This window comes from Tenrec ecaudatus, chromosome 6 (genome assembly GCF_050624435.1).
Source record: "Tenrec ecaudatus isolate mTenEca1 chromosome 6, mTenEca1.hap1, whole genome shotgun sequence".
NCBI classification, from domain to species: Eukaryota; Metazoa; Chordata; class Mammalia; order Afrosoricida; family Tenrecidae; genus Tenrec; species Tenrec ecaudatus.
In genome coordinates this window covers 106,444,713-106,464,643 of record NC_134535.1, presented here as the reverse complement: position 1 = coordinate 106,464,643, position 19,931 = coordinate 106,444,713, and the positions used below count along the sequence as shown (strand labels likewise).

The window sequence follows — 19,931 nt, the reverse complement described above, 5'->3', positions numbered from 1 at the left end:
ATGGGATTTTTTTTCCATGAACGTGTTGCAGTCCCCTTGTAGAGGAAGGGAAGGATTGATCGTGGACATTGATAGTCTTGAGGAAGTTAAGAAGCGCACAAAGTCTAAGCCAAGTGGACACTCGGCCTGCAGAATGGAACTATTCTCCTAAGACTGCTTCATGCGGACGGCCCACCAAACTAGTTTCTCTCTGGCCTTCGGAATAGTCAACACTTATTTGAGAGCGTCACCAGGACAATTCTCTAGAAGAGTTCTTTTCACTCAGACGTTTTAAAGAAACATCAGTTGGCACTACAGAGGATTATTTCAACACCAGGTTGGCTTATTTTGATTACTTTTGGTTTCACCGTCAGAAAAATTGTTCACGTCAAAGACACCCACCCACTTGTGTGCCAGGTCCAGAATGCTCTGCCGTGTCACTCCTGGGAGAATGATGCCATCGAGCGGAGGAGTCGCCAGTTCTTCTTCTGTCAATTAGAAATTATTTTCACACTTTAATTATTTTCATCACCACACCTCATATCAATAACCATTTTAAAAAACCATTTCTAGAAACTTTATGGTCAATATACCAAAAGGTGTTACTTTCAGGGCAGTGAATTACTTCGTGAGGTTCTTCTAGCCAACATGTCTGCGACCACCTTTTCTGGCATGGGTCAGGGTATAAAGGGGAGGCGGGGAAGACCCTGGTAGGTTTCACCTGTAATTGCTAACCGGATCCTTGGATTGCCATCCTGCTGAGTATAAAAGAACCCTCCGAGAAGCAAGAGGGGTGATCTTACTACAAGAAGAGCCAGGAGTGGGGGCATGGCCTCTGGACCCCAAGATCCCTGCACAGTGAACATCCTTGATCTCGAAGCTTGTTGTTACTATAGTAACAGGAGCAGAACCAGGAGTCGGAGCATTACACAGCGCAGCAGACTCCCTAGAAGCAAGTAGCTAAGAGCTCTTGGAGGGGAGGCTGGCTGTGGATTGGGAGCTCTGGGGACATAATCCAGCAAACTGAGTTTGCTGACGCACAGAGCTGGCTCGGAATGCCTCTGGGTTGAAGCTTACAGTGAAGTGACAGGCTCTTTGGGCATTTGATAACAGGCTTGAAAGAACTTTGTGACATGTCCGGACAACAAGAGTAACCGGAGCACTTCTAACCTGCACTGGAACTTGTTAACTTCCTTACTAAACTGCCTAATAATTAATATCGTGTATGAGCTCTGTGTGGCCATTGCTATGAATTACTGAACTCAGAGTGAGTAGTAGAACATTACTGCTGTGCACTGTAAAGCTCCCTAATCAATTCCAACACATAGGGTAGACTTTTGTTTAAAACAAGAAAAAGACTGCTAACAAGATTCAAAATCAAAAAGACCAGGCTGACTGGCCTGAAAAATAGTGGGCCCCCCAAGACTATGGACTTTAGATACCATTCAAACCTGAACTCGAACCCATTTCTGAAGATCACCTTTCAGCAAATCCAGAAACTAAAGAAAGAAAGCTCCTCATTGCCATTACATCCATTTCAACTCACGGCAACCCACTAGGGCAGGGCAGCCCTGGCTTTCCGTGCGCCGAGACTTTCAACCCGTGTGGGAACAGACAGCCTCATCTCTCTCCCGGGGAGCAACTGGCTGGTTTTGTGCTTAGGAGCTCAAGGTGTAGCCCTCTATGCACACCTTTCATGGCGAAAAATCTTGCTTCTCAAAAGAATCAATCATACAAGACCAACAGGGTAGCACTTGTCCAAAAACAAAGGTCAAGGTCAGAAGGCAGGAAGGGCTAAGAAACATGGGTGAACAGAAACTGACACCCATGAAAGAAGTGGAGAGAGTGGTGTTACACTGAGGGATTGCAACTACTGTCTACAACAAGTGTGTATAAAGGAGAAACTACTTCAGCCTGGAAACTTGAAATAAAAATATTAGAAATTAATCACAGTGTGTTTCCAATCTCTGAAAATGGTTTCTCTTTCTCCATTTTAATTTCTCTAAATTTTCTTCAGCAATGTTTTCCAATTTTAAAATCTGAATTTTCCCCCTTTATTCAGACAAATTTTGCCCTTTTCAAGCATATCATTTTTAAGTATACAATTCAGTAGGGCTAATTATATAATGAGGAATTATATATATTTGTTAAAATTAGTCATAAGAATTTTATGCTTTTAATGCAATTATTAAATGTATTTAATTCTTTTCCCTCGGTTCATAGATTATGGATGTGCAACTGACTTTTGTATATGGACCTTGTTACATTCATTTACTAATTCTAGTAGGATTTTTATTGGAATATTCCTTAGGACTTTTCTATACATATAATTTTATAATCTATGAATAAAAACTGCTTTATCTCTTCCTTTCATTAAAAAAGGCTGCTCATTTAATCATTTTCAACTTATTATTAATAGTAAAAGATGAGTTTTTATCTAACAAAATGGTAAACACTGTACAGTACTCTTAAGGTATTTGCATCGACGTTTACTTGAATGGGTATTATGAATTGAATAGTATCCTGCCCAAAGAAGTATGTTACAGATCTGAATCCCTAAACTTTGGTGCTGGTGTTAGTTGCCCTTGAGTCAATTCCAAAGTAGAAGAAACTTATGTACAACAGAATGACACACCGCCAGGTCCCGTGGCGGCCTCACCAACTGTTGTGATGTTGGAGCCAATTGCTGCAGCCACTGAGGCAATCCATCTTGGCGAAGGTCTTCCTCCTTTTCCCTGCCCCTCAACTTATAACCTATGGTTGAGAGCTTGTTTTTAGGAATGGCTTTCTTGAAGCTCCAGTGGTGCAATCGGTTAGCGTGCGGTACTTATAAGGAATGGCTTTCTGTTATGCTAATAAGGTACTATTGCTATGGGGTGTGTCTTAAATTAATTTGTTTTGAATTGTGAGAAAGCAGATTGAGCTAGCAATGAGGATGTGAGGAACCAAAACATCAAAAACCGAAGACACAAAGACCTCTTCTCCCCAGAGCCTCGGGAGAGGGAACGACTTTTAGAGCCAGTTGCCCAAATTCAGACTTCTAATCTAAAACCGTGAGAAAATAAAATTCATTTGTTAAAGCTACTCATCTCTGGCGTTCCCATTCAAGCAGCACTCTGTCACTGAGAGGGGCTGAAAGCTGGTTGGTACGTCGAACACTGTAGCTAAGCTCTTACTCAGAAACACTGGTCCTCAGCAAACTTCCTAGGCATGCGATGAAGGCACGCACTCTCCCCTAGAAATGTTTGCACCCACGCAGGCTGCTTACTGCTCCCTCTCATCCCTCCTGGCAGGTCCAGTGATCCACAGTCTCACCTGTGGAGATGCTGCCTTCTGATATTATAATTCAACACGCTCAGGTAGGTGTGATCATGTGTACAGCTAAAACAAACTTTAAGAAAGAACCACTCCACAGAATTCAAACAGAGAGCAAAGGCTGATACTGGTGAGAATGGTAAAAGCCACCTCAGTCTGCTCGGAGGGCCGGACGGCATGCTGCCTGATCTAGAGGAGGCACAGTGGTCGGCCAACTAACAGCACACGCTGGCCTTATAAAACTGCGTCCCGGGTAATCGGTCGCCTTTCCTCTCCATCTCAGGTGTCCACAGGGGACTGAGTCAGGTCAGAAATACCCATCTTAAATCCCAACTTCATGACGATATTGAACTTTATAATAAGTTATTTGTTGTCTATTCAGTGTTTCCAGATGAATTCATAATATCTGCATTAAAGGATCACCAGGTCAGGTAGCAAAAGCTGCATTTAAAAAAAATCACACTGATTATCTTTGAGCTCTCCAAATCCATTTTATGCAACTAAGAGGCTTCAGAAACCATCTAGAGCAGTTCTGATTGGACAGGAGCTGATGAGATATAATCATGTGTGACTTGCTCAGGTTCGTGACATTGGAGACAAGCCAGGGCCAGCGCTCACGTGTTCTGACTCCAAACCACTGTCCTTTCTTTCTTTCTTTCTTTTTTTTTTTTTAAATCATTTTAATGGGGGCTCGTACAACTCATCACAATCCATACATACGCTGGTCCTGGGCTCACCTCCTCCACTGTGACAGCATCCAGCATCTCCAAGAACCTGGCTGTGTCACCAAGACTGAGACTATGGTCATCCCTGTATCCCCAAACTTACCACTGATCTTGGCCTAAAGTGGTATGAAATAAATAATTTTTTTGAGTTAAAAAAAGAATGACTAATCCTCTTTGCTGGAAAACAGCAGTTTATGTTTTTTGAAAATAGATTCTAAAACTCGTCTGCTGAAAATTGTTCTCTGGGAAGAAGAAAATCTGCTCTTGGCAGTGTTTTTAGGGCCACGCTTTGGTCAAGTTGAGAAGTGTTGACAATCTCAAAATAAATATGTTTCTGAGCAATTGCGAGCTAACTAGACACATAAATGTACAAGCAGTGTGTGGAAGAAATGCGTATCTACACACACAGACATACACACTTCACGCCCCCCAAACCGGACCTTTCCTAAAGTGTGCTGAGCAGTGAGATTACACACAGTGCAATGACAACGGCAGCCCCGCAGGTGCAATCCGCGTTGGATGAAACACATGGACACCCAGCGCTGGCACTCGCCTGAGGGCAGGAAGAGAACATCTGCTTCTCGGGTTGCCAAACAGAGGATGACACAGCAACATTTGGGTGAGAGACTCTCATTTTCCTTTGCAACCACAAACGTGCTAAAGAGCCAGTGCTAACCACAGATTGCCCAACAAGAGGTGAATGGAACAGAACCTACCAATGCCGCTTCGTTTTGACAAACCATTTGGAGAGACTGAAGAATTTAGGCGCTATAACAGGAGAATTCAGCTGTGACTTCCAAGGTCAAGAACTATACAGAGATGAGGGAGAACTGGGCCTAGAGGTTTGGCTAACAGTCCTAAGCATCAGAAGCAGCAGCGGTATTCATTTGCTCAACAAATCTTCATTGAATGCCTACCATGTGCTATAAACAGTGGATATAACAGTAAACAAAACAGATAATTCTCATTGTATTGCATGAGAGAAGCAATTATTGTATTAAATAGTGAATGAAATAGTATATTGTGAGTTACCATCAAGCCAAGTGCAACTCAGGGGACCTCATGTGTGCAAAGGAGAACTGGTCCACAGGTTACCTCTCAGTGTGACGTCTGAGACACCTCCAGGTGGTTCTCAACCACAGACCTCTTGGTTAGCAGTCAAGCACTTACACGGTTTGCTCAGTCAGTGACTAACAACACAGGGAAGGGGATGGGAAGTGCTGAGGGTGGAATTTAGAGCAGCAGTTCTCAACCTGTGGGTCACAACCCCTTTGGGGGAGGTCAAACGACTCTTCTGCAGGGGTCGCTCAATTCGTAACAGTAGCAAAACGACAGTGATGGAGCAACAAAAGCAGTTTTACGGTTGGGGGGTCACCACAGCATGAGGATCTGTAGTAAGGGGTCATGGCTTTAGAAAGCTTGAGAACCACTGATTTAGAGCAAACGTTGGGGAAGGTGAGAGAGTGCATCCTGCAGGCATCTGAGGTTTCCAAGAGAGCCAGGAAAAATGTCTGATGTGACTGCAAAGTTCCAACACGGACAATCGTGATCATTCAAGCTTACTGTGATCACTCAACCACAAGGATTGCACTTATTCTTCAGGGTCCCTCCAGTGTCCAGGACACCATAACATCGTTTGCCCCAACAGCAGGTAGCGAGTGCCCGGGTCCAATCGCTCACTATGCACAAGAAGAGAGTGGGCGCTGGGGGATTGCCCCTCGAGGGCTGCTCTTACACTGTTGTTCAAAACCCACATGACTTAGGGTTCTTGTCTGCGACACTCTACTCTGAACATGAATTATCTAGCTAGTCCAAAAGGAGGAGCGTGGATGGTCACGGAAAGATGGCACTGGATTACTGCAAGGACTCGGCTTCAACCCCTGCTTGGTAAGGCTTGTGACAATCAGTCCTCTACTGACTTTCGACTCATTATTCTTTGCCGTTTCGTTTGTGTGTTTGTTTTTCTTTCTCCCGGATGGCAAATGACATAAAACAAACGTCAGATAGGGTAGCTTCCGTCTTACGTTAGCCCAAAGGTTACTCCTGACTTTCCATTCACTTCTCTCAGAGTACAGTTTAAGCATTTATTCAATATATCCTTTCTTCTTGTCTGTTATTAGAACTCTTCTCCAAATTGAAAAGTAATATTAAAACCCGGCTCAAATTAGCTCCAAGGAGCTGACTTACAATATTAACTCTTAAGGCCTTTCAGATTTTGAAAGGAATTAAACAGTTTCACTTTATTTCGATTCTGATATCTAAACGTCATGGAGGAAAGACGCCGTGGTCTTTGTCTGGAGAGAGGGTCGGTTCTCATTTGGACCGTTTCTCATGTTTCCAGCTGTGTCCCGGAGTTCACACTGACTATGCTTCCACCCCGACCTCTCCCACCCACAAAGAACCACATCTGTGTGTTTTTTCTTTGGGTGTGTTTCCCACTTGGCCCTCTCACACATCCCATCCCTGGGTGTAAGGAGAAAGAGCAGAAAAAGAAGTGAATGAATCTATTATCTTCCATCTAGAGTTAATGTTTTTTTAAAGGTTGTGGGAAGATTGAGTGAAATAATGCAATTTTTCTAAGACCTTTTGAAGCACCTTCAGCTATCAAATATAAGGAGTCAAATGTTGTCAGTGGCCATAGAATCTGCTCTGATTCGTGAAAAACTCAAATCGCCAGGTCACAAATGTCCCAGTATAGATTTTGCTCTTAAATAATGCCATGTGCCCCGAGCTTTTCACGCCCCAAAGTCCATCTCCGAACAGGGATAGTGGCCACGCGTTCTGCTCCTCTTATATCTAACTGTACAACAAGATCCATCCTGGTAGTCTTGGTAATTAATCTTCGAATTAGCAGAGGTCGGACTCAGCCTTATCAGAACCACACTATTCCGCTTTTCGTACCCACACTACGCCATAGCTTCAGAGGCTACTCCGACTGCTAAAAAGTAAAAGATTCATTCCAAGATTGAATTGAAAGCAATACCAAGAATTCATGCATTTTAGGGACTTATCCTTTTGCACTTCTAATCATTACACTCACAACTGGGAAATGAAGAACTTAAATCGAACCCCGAGACTCAAGCTGTGTGATGGTTTCAATAGCAAGAACGACACACGTGATTTAACCTCATAGTGTAGACACTGTCAATACCTCACCGACCCCTACGATCTCACTCAACTAAAATCAAAACTACACACACAAAGAATACCAAATAGCAGGGTAATAACTACTTGCGGTGTGACAGGTATTCGAAGTGCTTATTTTTACAGTAGGCTCAGTTAATAAAGGCCTGGAATGAACCAGATCTAGGCGCAGCAATGCTCCTGAGCTTAAAAATAGGGTACATTGATCCCACTGAGCCCCAGAGAAACTCTTGGGACTTCTGACATACAGTCACTGTATACACCAGAGACTTCCAAATGCCAGGTGTTCAGACACGAGAACTGCCTCAGTGAGAGGGAACATAGAACCACGAATCTTCAAATCCTGGAAAAGTACATATATGCCAAGATAGTCAAGAACGTGGGAGTCTGAATCCCTACAGTATTATCCATGATATTTCTAAAGCAGAAACGGAAGCTCTACAGATGAAACAGTTCGCTGTTTGGCTGCCAACCACGATGCGGGTAGTTTGAACTCACCCAGTGGCTTCCCAGGAGGAAGAGGTGGAGCTAGCAATCTGGTCCTGCGAAGATGGCAGCCCAGGAAACCCGATGGGGCAGTTCTCCACTCTGGTCAATTCAACTCTATGGTGCCTGGCAACCATCACAGAACCCAAACACCCAAACCATATCATAACCTTTACAACTTGGGAAAACTTCAGGTGATGTCTACAGGGACAGCATAAGTATTGCGATGCTCAGCTTTGGGAACTGTGCCACTCCCTGTTCTAAGGCTCCAGCTCTGGTATTGGAAGGCCTGCTGAAAAACAGCCATGAGCTGATTACCTCCGTCTTCATTGATCCAGTAAAGGAAGAGATTCATGGTTCCAACTTCGGTTATCTGATTATCGTCTCCGTAGAGCCAGAGAACCTGCTGGCACCCATTCTCCATTGCTTCGCACTGCGCCAAAATAGATGAGCCATAATTCCTTTGAAAGAGAGAGAAAACACACCGATTACAAATACACATTTCTCCCCCATGCCCTCTGCCAACTTCCATATTCCAAAAACTTCAAGTTTTTAATTCACAGGTTGATATAGGCAACATATTATGATCATAAGATACGTCTTCTCTAATTGCATAGCATCAAACAAGGGGAAAAAAGTCCTCATAGAAGCTAAATGATTTATCTAATTGCACTCACCACCGCAGAATCTCGGAACCCCAACTTGAGAAATAAAGATATAAGAACATAGATAAATAGCATAGTTAATGATAATAGTTACAAGGTATTTGTATTTTTATGCATGCCTAGCAATTTTCCATGAAAAATTTTCATGTAAATGTCACACAAATAAACCAAAACCTACTATCAACAAGTTTTTTTCCAACTCATAACACTACTATAAGGGGTTTCTGGGACTGTGAATCTTTACAGAGCAGAAAGCCTCATTTTCCTTCTGTGGAGAGGCTAGTGATTTTGAACTGCTTATGTTGGAGGTCGCAGGCCAGTGCCTAAACCACAGCATCACCATGGATACACCAATGGTATTTGCAAAAACAAGAACTCAAACCCACTGCTATCAAGTTGAATCACAGTAACCCAAAAAGTGTTTCCAAGACTGTAAATCTTTACAGAAGCAGACAGTCTCATCTGACTCCCTAGGAGCGGCCGGTAGGTTTGAACTGCTGACTCTGCAGTTAGCAGCACCATGGTTTAGGGGGGAAATAGACTTTGTTCCCTGGAAGAGGATACCGTGTTTTGGAAAGCAGAAGATAAGCGCAAAAGAGGAAGGAGCCACCATGAGCTAGAGTGACACGGTGGCTGCGGCACTGGGCTGAAAAATACCAATGATTATGAAGAAGGTGCAGGACCACGCAGCGCTCATTCTGCTGTACCTAGGGGCCCTGTGAGTGGAAACCAACTCAATAGTACCTACCAACTCGATGACGGAAGCGTCCTCTTCCTCTAAGCTCAGTTCTGCTCAGCTTTGGCTGTACATTAAAAACAAAAGACGCCACTGCCCAAGGCTATATTCTAGGCCAAATAAAGCAGGATCTCTAGAGACGCGACCAGTAATTTTTTTAAGCATCCCAAATGCTTTGCAGCTAAGGTGAGAACCATGGGTAAGTAAAAAACACTCCTTCAGCTGTCTGTCATTTTATTATTTCTCGTATAAAGAGAAATGATATATCTGAGAATAATTTGCTGTGACTTGGTGCTCACCCCCAGGAAGAGATCGCTGGAGATGTGGGCGCTACAGCAAAGTGTGGTGAAGAATCAGATGGCACCTGGCTATCAGAAAGAACAGTGTCTAGGCTCTTAAAGCCTTTCTTCCAATACACAGCCACCTAATGAGGCACCCGCGGGGCCCACATGGAAGAAGCACCCCAGCCTGTGTGATCCAAGGATTGCAAATGATAGAATCTGAATGAGGAAATAGAATCAGGACTTACACTGTGACGATCTAGTTTGCAAAAGGCTATGGATAGAGTGGGAACCCAGAATCCATTCACAAGGGTCTCCACAAAGACTAAGCCTCTGATCAATCCCCTCTGATCGTAGACCGAGGATGTGAATAGCCTACCTAGTTACCAATGCAATTTTGTTCTTTTTTTTGCATTTTGGTTTCTATGTTTTTCTGTGTATGAAATACAGGCTAGGTGTAGAGCTATCGAGAGTGACTGCATTGGTGGCCCTTGGGAGCATGTCAGCGGAGACTGGGGGAGGGGGGCACTGAGGACAATGAGCACAAGAAAGAAGTAAATGTTCGAAAAGCTAGTGTGGAGATGATTGTTCAACTCTTTAATAGGATTTGATTGAATCGCATGATATGCCAATATATACCAATAAAACTACTTAAAAACGACTATAATCAAAATATGCAGTGTTGTATTTGGTGACTCAAAAGTAGGATAATCTTACAACACCAGCAAAAAAAAAACCAATTCGCTTCCTTCCTCAGATTTACTTAAGTAGAAACCAGAAAGGTCTCAACCTTAAAAAAATCAATAGTTTTTTTAATAAATACCAATTCATAGTCAGTTAACTCAGGGTTCCTGAAGCACTTGAATGGTGAGTGTTCAAATCATGGGTTTTACAGAAGGTACTGGCTATACAGAGATAGCAACACCCAAAGTTAAGTTCCTTTCCAGACATCTTTGCCAACCAAAGGGATGATGCTGAAGTCACATTCACATACTGTGCTCCTTGTACTTGTTCAAGTTCAAAGCAGAACAAAAAAATAGTAAGAATGATTTAAATTTCTTGGAAATAAGAAATAACAGTAATTCCATCCTCTCCATTATTGCATTCCCTTTTGCCACTTTTGCTTTATGTTTGAATTTTAATATCTCTTTTCTAAGTCTCCTGATGTCTTAAGACATTCCCAGTCAACTTCTACTGATCATGCTTCGCCTAAGCCTACTAAGTCAAATTAATACTCTTAATTGACCTAGAAAGCAAAACCAAACTTACTGCCGCAGAGTCACTATAGGACAGAGTGTAACTCCACTATACGATTCCCAAGGCTGGAAAGCATTACAGAACAGAACAGCTGGTGGGTGGGCTTGAATGGCTAACCTTTTCGTTAACAGCCTAATGCCCAGCCCAAGGCACCACTGGGAGTTTTTAACTGGCTTGTACATATACACGATTTAAAGTCAAGAAAGGTGTGCATCGGTGTTGAAACCTTTCGCCGCACTTATTCAGCTGGTATCCTGAGCAAACCACTGAGTGGTGGAACTACATTTGGAACAACACATTTATCAGAATGACACACAGAATGGGGACAACATAACTGGGCTTGCTGAACGTTAGCAGGGCCTGAAGCACTTGCTGAGGAAAATCAAAGCTACAGCCATCTGGATGGACTGCAATTCAATATAAAGAAAACAAAAAGCCTCACTAGAGCAAGAGACCACATGGTGATAAAGGGAGAAACGTTTGAAGTTGCCGTGGATATCATTTTTACTTGGGTCCATACTCAATGATGGTGGAATCAGCAGTCAAGAAATCAAATGAAAAATATCTAACTCTTTTTAAAATGTGTAATTTACACCATGAGGTGGGTATTGACCGCAGGGACTATTGTTGATCCGTGATTTGTGTTTTTGTTTTTTATAGAATCATCTAAGGTGATATACCGATTTTCATAACTTAAGTGATATATTGATCTTTTAACCACTGTCTATTTGACAATTAAAGTGGTTTCCACCGGGGGAGGAATAAGAAAGCAAATGATGTGGTGCACTGGGAAATTGTGCAGCACAAGACCTCTTGAAAGTAACAGCACGGAGGTCATTTCGAGGACTAGGGTACATCAGACTCAACCCAGGCCATTTTCAGTCTCCACAAATGCGCATGAAAAAGGACAACGAGTAAGGAAGACCGCAGGGCAACTGGCGCATTTCAGTCAGGGCACTGGTGAGAACACGGGAAGCACCGTGAACCACACGCACAACAACAAAATCTTGCTGTTCGTGGAAGAACAGCCTTCTTGGAACCAACATCTTGGGAGAAGTATAGCCGGAATGCTCCCTATAAGCCAGGATGGCGAGACATCATCTCATATAGTTTGGCCATGTTATCAGGTGAGACACTCCCTAGAAAAGGACATCATGCTTGGCGAAGGAGGAGAGCAGCGAATAAGAAAAAGACCCTTTGGGTAGTTATAAAATTTCATGTCAGCTCGAAGACATCTAAAAGTTTAGGGGTGGTATTCAATCTGTCGATCAGATGACAGCCCCATAGGACTGCCTTGTGGACATGGCCTTCTCCTAAGGAGGCCCTGGGACCCTCGCCCTCGCCCTCGGTCTTCACCTTCCTGCTGGCCGACCCCCACTGCTGCCAGGGCCACTGCCACTGGACGCACAGGACGTCTGCACACACTGGGCTGCATCCTGCATGGTTGCAAGTGGCTGCGTGAGTCTGCAGAGGGACGTATGGACTAGGATCAGACTCAGGATTTGAGTTGGACTGGGCTGGGATGTTTTCTTGGTGTGTAATTACTTCTTGATAGAAAGTTCTTTCTTACACCTATTTGAGTGACACTGGATTTGTTTCTCTAGTCAACCCAGCCGAACACAACCCCCAATGACATGGACTGGCACCGTGACTGCAGCAGTGGGCTCACACGGAACAATGGCGAGGTTGGTATAGGACTGGGCAGTGTTTCATTCTGTTGTGCAAAAGCGATGAGTTAGAACTGACGCAGTGGCACCCAACAACTATATCTATCTATATCTATCTATCTATCTATCTATCTATCTATCTATCTATCTATCTATAAAACGTAAACCAACGGCAATAACAACTCATCACAATTGGGTCAATTCTGACTTCGAGAAATCTGATAAGGATGGTGTGTTCTGCCATACTGTTAGATAGTCTCAATTTTGTAACAAATAACAACCTGCCTACATGCCAGGCAATAACGTTTTTTCTCTGTCTTCCTAATGACCCCCAAGTTATCTTTTCAATAGTCAGAGAAAAGGGAGAAAAGAAGCAAGATTTTAAAAATAAATTTTTCATCCCTTTGCTTTTTACAAGGACCACGCTATCAAAGTGGTAATTTACTATTTACCCCGGAGTGAAACTTTCCACATGGAATACAGTGCTGCATAAACATATGCTCTGGGAAGTCAAGACAATAACCAAAAGCCTTTGCCATCTGGCCAGCACAGGATGGATGCAGTCAGAGTGCTCTGAGCCAGAAAGAAAAGACAGTGACTTCTTCGTTTGATGGGGTCCGTTATGATCTCTACCCGTTCAGTGAAGGCGGCTGCTGACGTTGTCAACAAGAATGACAGGGCAGAGAACTTTATAAAAATGTCATCACTGGGCAGGAAATTCAAGAAGAGGTCAAAAGCAGCTGTCAAAGTCTCTAACGTCCCAGGAGCAGGTCACTGCTCGGGGCTCCCTGAGTCTACAAGACTGTCACCGAGTCACCTCCAGAAGGACGGCCGCCCAGGCTGGGTGAGGCACATCGGCACTTGGTACATACAAAGGGAACAGCCATGCTGCGTGACCTAGCTATTCTTGTTCACCCAGAGGGGCATTCCCAGTTCACAGCCAAGTCCACCCCTGAAATTGTCCAACACTTCTCAAATGTGCTTTCATTTGCAGCCAGCTCCATATGGCCTAGGAGACTGGTCTGACAGAGCCAAGGCAGGCTGTCCGTCAGCCAGTTGGCAGCAGGTGGGGCGACAATCTGTGGCAATGAAGACAGCACTTCAGTGAACAGGCACCTTCCCCAGACATGACTCCTTTGGAGCCAACTGAGAGCTTCGGCCCCGGCACCAGATGCTCTTTTATGCCAAGTGCCAACTGCAGCCAAAGAGGACTGGCACCCAGGGGCAATGCATTCAAAGACTGATTTTATTCCTGTTTGCGTTACTTGGTTTCGTTCTTAACTATCACATCCAATGCCTGTCCTTTATGAAGGGCCAAAGGTGAGTATGTTTCCAAATATTTGCAAGGTAATCAGAACACAGAAATGAATATTGAAACATAAGTACACATCCTTATTGAAACGAAATGGCAAAAACGAAATGGACACGGCGGGTTCTCCATTGGACAGACATGGGTGTTCTCTTACCCTCCCATTTTGCAGTCTCCGGTTCCACCTTTCCAGGCCCGTACATACTTCGGGTTGGCCATCAGGGACACTGGGTTAAAGGTTCCACTGGAAAAGTAGGGTCCCACTGGACTCAAGATGACAAAGAGCAGGGCTTTGGTTGGCTTCTTGACTCCAAGAGAAGGCTGCACGCAAGGAAAGAAGTAGGCACACTTGTCATTTCAAACGCAGACACCAGCCGGGAGACAGGTCCAGAGGAGAGCTGTCCCTGTGTCCCAGAAGAGCCCGGCTATTAACAGCAGCTAGCTCTGCTCCCGCTCCGTTACACCGAGCTGACAGAGGGAAGCACTGAGCCCGGCTTCTTTTTGTTTTGCTTTCTGCGCTGTTGGGATTTCAGGGGAAAGTGAATTTGAGCATTTCCCCTTTCGATAGCGGGTTTTGAAGAGAAGCATACTTTTTGACAACTAGCCAGAGAACCGCTTTTAATGCCCTGTGGATTGGGGACTGGGAGAGGGAAGAGCCCAGGCACCTTCTTCTGGGGTGAAATAAAAGCTACAAGGGGGTACCCCCAAAAAAATCCCTGGAATTTTTGTTCCCCAAATCCATGTATTCAATTTCTTTTTCTTTTTACAAAGCAACCTTATCACCTTCAAAGCATTCTCCATTACACCTAACGCATCTGTCCAATCTGCTGTTCCGTTCTTGGAAACATGTTTCCATCTCATCTGTTTGAAGGGCTGACAGCACCTCCCTCGTTTTTTTTCTTCACCTCTTCTATGTCCTCAAATCACTTTCCTTTCATGTCCCTCTTCATTCTCAGAAACAAAGACATCACAAGGAGCAAGGTCAGGTGAGAAAGGTGGGTGGGGCAAGAAAGGCATGCTGTTTTTAGCCAAAAATTAGTGCACTTAGATGGCTGCATGAGCAGGTGCACTCTCACGGTGGCAAAACCAGTCCACCTGCCATGAACCAGGCCTTCTTTTGTCACACACTGTTATGTTACCTTTTCAGAACCTCTAAATAGAAAACTTGATTAACAGTCTGACCTGGTGGAATGAACTCCAAATGCACTACGAGTTGACATTTTCGTCTGCTAGGGAAGTTGGCAGACATCCAGAATGAGATGTGTCACCTTTTTTGAAATGAGAAAAAAACATTCACCCACTTGAGTTTTTCCCCTAGCTCTTTCTTATAAGCTGTGTTCACTGTCACAACAGTTTCTGGACATTTTTCCTGACCAGGAAACAAAATTTCACAGCCACATGCTCTTCCCTTAAACCGGCCATCACACAAAAAAAAAATGAGGTTAGAAAGAAACAGCTTTTATGGAAAAATTCACTGTGACCAGTGAGACCCTTCCCAGGTGAAACCACTGGGTGCACTAACTCGGAGCGAGTTGCTCGACCGATGCTCGCCTAGCAGGAAACGTGTGTGCTATAAAATGTCCCTTCGACCCAACGCAATTCTGAGTTTTGGGTGGGGGTACCCTCTTGTATTTTTTCCTAACACCCCCTTTCTCTCACAGCCTACTGACTCCTTCTGCATGTGCCGTGACCACAAGCACACTGGTTGGGGAGAATGCCACCACCCCATCTGGCTGTGGCAGGGGCCAGAGAGCAAGTGTGCGCGATCACAGGTGCTACAGACACAAGACAGATAGGCACCTTCAAAGAGGCATGCTATCCAAGGCTCAAAAGCTTTTCCCATGTATAACACAGACAGAAGACTTTCTTACGAAGATCAGGAAATCATAAGCCAACAATGTGAAATCATGTAACTCCCTCCAGCATGAAACGGTTGAAAGCAATTAGGATTGCTTGTCTCTTAAGAGGGACATTGAGAAACCCTGTGGAATGTTGTCAGAGGCAGGCGTTCTCAATGCAAACAGTTGCTGAGCTATCCCGTGCGATCTGAAGCTAGAGAAGGTAACAAGTCAACAATGGTGCCGGGGCCATGGGGTGCAAGCCACTTGTCGTCCATAGAACCTGATCCCCAGGAACTCTACCAGAAAGGATGAGAGTAAGCGAAACGGGAATCCATCCCAGTTGACTGTGTGATCACATTTTTTATGAAATTTGTCCCAAAATGATCTTTAAGGCATTTTTTTCTAAATTTCAATTATATCTCCCAGCGCTGCTGACTGCCCCACAATCCCCGACCCGCTGTGTACCCACGATTTTCAAGAATCTGGCAGGCGAAACAGGAAAACAGAAAGCTGTGCATGGATTTTGAACCTTTTTGTGCCAAAATAAACTCACAATTGCTTATGTCAACCTTGATGGTGTTTAAGTTGAGAAGATAATTTTAAATTTTTTTATCTTTCACTGCTGTTTCTCTACCATCATTTTCAAGTTTCCTAACATGCCTATCATCCTTTCTTCTTGGCTTTGCGGAAACTTGACCGTCATAATTCACTTAACCTATCAGAGTTGGTTAAGTAACCAAAATGATGCTTTCATTTCAAGGATGCTTTCGATAGTCTAAACTTTTTCGGAACTCCTGTAACAAAGGATTAAAAAGTCCCTCAAGATAATTCAGAAAGAACAATATTCAGGACACATTCAATAATTAATGTAGATAAAGTTGCATCCACCAAAAATGATGTGCTGGAATCGCAACTCTTAAACATTGTGGAGAGAGCGTCCTGGGGGGATAGTGGGCTAAGTGCTAGGCTGGGAACTGCAAGGTTGGAGGTTCGAGGGAGAAAGGTGAGACACTTCCTGCTCTTGTAAAGCTTTACAGCCTCAGAAATCCACGGCAGTTCTACTCTGCCCTATAAGGTTGGAATCCACTCAATGGTGATGCATGAGGTACTTGAGAATATAATCCCAATTCGCTAACAGGATTTTCTTTGTAATGTTAATGGACCTATAACTGTGTAGGGCATGATATAAACTTACTACACTAATTACTTTTGAGATATATAAAAAGAGCAGATTGGATAAACCAGCAAAACAGATTCTAATAAGGAAGAGAGAACGCAGGAACTCTGGGTCTACCAACCTCACTGCCATCCGGTCGATGCCGACTCATAATGACTCTATCGGACAGGGAAGACCTGCCCCCTGGGAGTTTCTGAGACTGTCACTCTTTGCGGGAGCAGAGAGCCTGGTCTTTCTCCCACTCTGGTTCTACAGAGATTCAAAAAGAATCAGGATCATCCCCAGACCTGATGAAGAGCCTTCCCCTAGAGCAGTGGTTCTCAACCTGCCTAATGCCGTGACGCTTTCATACAGTTCCTCACGTTGTGGTGACCCCCAACCATACCAGTATTTTCATTGCTACTTCATAACCATAATCTCGCTATGGTTATGAGTCAGGTGACCCCTGTGAAAGGGTCGTTCGACTCGGTTGTGACCCACAGGTTGAGAACAGTTGCCCTAGAGCCACCTGTAACCTCTTTCATCGCAAAGAAATCTTGATGGTGTTAACCAAAAAGTCTGCAGCCGTCAGCTTCCCCAAGAGATGAAAAGCCCGAAGATTTGCTCCTAGAAAGATCTACAGCCTAAGAATCCCTACAATGCAATTCTAGTCTGTCTCACAGAGCCACTGAGGGTTGGAACCAACTCAATGGCATGCACAGGAACGGAGAGAAAAGACCTGTTCTTGAAAGCCACCTGGGAGTGGTGCTTCCGTCACAGGAGCACCAAGAAACCTGCTCCTACGTTGGTGAATAAAACGAGTAACATCTTATTATGTATCCTGTTCACCCTTGGGTCTTTCCTTCTTCTTAAACTCTAAGCTCATGTATTTTTACACAATATGGACGATATTAAAAATAATAATCCATCATCCACATTTTTTTCAATGATGCATTTATTCTTAGTTCTTGCTATTTTTCCTGATTTTAAAAAGCAGGTAAACTTGAATTTATTCCACTAGGTGGTAGTATGGAGTGTATAGATGGGATATCATTTAATGCATGAACACTATTTCTAGCTAAGTACCTCAACAAACCTCTAAGTAATAGTCTTATTCTTAGTAAGGTAAATTACAGACTACAATGTTTCCGTGAGTACTAACATTTTATTTTCTGAAATTTAAGCCAGGTCACTCCAGGCTTTCTAAATGCTTCAAGTACTGGTGTCGAACACAGATTAAGTAACTTGATCCTGAAATGAGCAGTTACATTGTCTTTTCATGTAAAGGACTTTCTGCCTGCACTAAAAGTGGCCACGCTGCGTCAAGATTACGGAATAAAATGTGATTCATCTAACAGGAAGGGAGCCTGGTCACTAGGTCAGCTTCTCCGCTCAGGAACCAGTGTTCAGCCTTTTGCTTTAATTGTCCCGTCCATTCTGGAAAGCAGAATTCTGTGCTGCTTCCGTGGTTAATAGATTATTATATTATAAATCAGATGGCAATGATTACATCTACATGCTAGCAAGGTCAGGCTTCAAAGAGGAAGAAAATAGCTGATAAGCTGTACAGGTCACAGCTTCAGTAAGTCATTTCCTGATGGGCAGCTTGATGAACATTTCAATATTCTTGCCCTTCTCTATTTGTTGCTTGAGTTATTTAAATGCGTATACATGTATTTTAAATATGTATATATTTAATCTGTGAAAATAAGGAATGTAACACTTCAATTGCTAAGTATACAACTTCTCAAGAAAAAAAACAATTAACAGTGACTAAGGGCACTACAGGGGACAGCACCGGAGACACAGTGTGCGAATTGCACCTGACCTGATCCCACCACACCGAGGCAAAGCACTGGGGGAGTGCAGCGGAACAGCAAGGGAATGGAGTGGCAAGGTCCCCAGGGAATGCTGAAGGTGGACTTTGGGGCCAGGGCGTGGTGCCCCAACAGACTGGACTGGAAAACACTCCTAAGGGCCAACAAACGATCCTTGAACCAACTATAAGCTTTTCTTTCTTGATGTGTTTTGTTTTGTTCTTTGTCAGTGGTTTGTTGTTGCTGTTTTGCTGTCTGGTTGTATACTGTTGCTTTGTTTTCCTCTGTCTTGTTTTCATGCATGTTATTGTCTCCACAGGTCTGTCTAAATAAGAGAGGCTGGATGAACTATCTGGAGGAAAAACAACAGGACCGACAGTTCTGAGGGGACTTGGGATAGGGGAAGGTGGGGGGGGGTAAGGAAGTGGTGTTAACTAACCTAGGGACAAGGGAACAACATGGGATCCAAATTGGTGGTGAGGGGGGAGTGGCAGGCCTGGTAGGGAATGATTAAGGGTAAGGTTACGTAAAGAAGAGGTATAGCTGAAACCCAGGTGGGGACGGAGCATGATAGTGGGGCAGGAGGAAAGTCAAGGGAAATAGAGGAAAGAGCTAGGAGGCAAAGGGCGTTTATAGAGGTCTAGATAAAGACATGTACATGCAAATATATAAATATGAGGATGGGTAAATAGGTCTATGTGTCTATATTTATAGATTTAGTATTAAGGTGGTGGAAGGACCTTGGGCCTCTACTCAAGCACTCCCTAAATGCATGAATACTTTCTTCTATTAAATTGGCATTCTATGATACTCACCCTTCTGCCACAACTACTGAAGCCAAAGCGGGTGAACAAGTAAATGTGGTGAAGAAAGCTGATGGTGCCCGGCTATCAAAAGGGATAGTGTCTGGAGTCTTGAAGGCTTGAAGAGAAACAAGCGGCCATCTAGCTCCGAAGCAACAAAGCCCACATGGAAGAAGCACACCAGCCTGAGCGATCATGAGGTGCCAAAGGGATCAGGGATAAGGCATCATCATAAAAAAAAAAATCTTACCATAGTGAATGAAGGGGGAAGTGCAGAGTGAAGACCCAAAGCCCATTTGTCGGCCACTGGAGATCCCCTCACACAGGGGTCTAGGGGAGGAGATGAGTCAGTCAGGGTGCGATGTAGCACCAATGAAGAATACAGCTTTCCCCCAGATCCTGGATGCTTCCACCCCCCACAACTACCATGATCCGAATTCTACCTTGCAAGTCTGGATAGAGCAGAGGTTGTACACTGGTGCATATAGGAGCTGGAGGCACAGGGAATCCAGGGTGGATGATACCTTCAGGACCAGGGGTGTGAGGAGCGATGCTGGGAGAGTGGAGCGTGAGTGGGTTGGAAAGGGGGAATCGATTACAAGGATCTACATGTGACCTCCTCCCTGGGGGACGAACAACAGAGAAGGGGGTGAAGGGAGACTCCAGATAGGGCAAGATATGACAAAATAATAATCTATAAATTATCAAGGGCTCACGAGGGAGGGGGGAACGGGGAGGGAGGGGGGAAAA

At 44.1% G+C, this 19,931-nt stretch overlaps 1 protein-coding gene across 4 annotated transcripts in view; it reads right to left on the bottom strand.

Annotated features, from left to right (window-relative positions):
* BCAT1 (branched chain amino acid transaminase 1) overlaps positions 1–19,931 on the bottom strand; it is a 114,903-nt gene that overhangs the window by 22,046 nt on the left and 72,926 nt on the right. For all 4 annotated transcript variants that reach the window (XM_075551985.1, XM_075551988.1, XM_075551987.1 and 1 more), the window contains 3 exons: positions 13,722–13,885; positions 7,968–8,110; positions 382–467 (listed from right to left, as the gene is read on the bottom strand). In XM_075551985.1, coding sequence (XP_075408100.1) covers positions 382–467; positions 7,968–8,110; positions 13,722–13,885 — 393 coding nt within the window. The remainder of the gene's footprint in view (positions 1–381; positions 468–7,967; positions 8,111–13,721; positions 13,886–19,931) is intronic.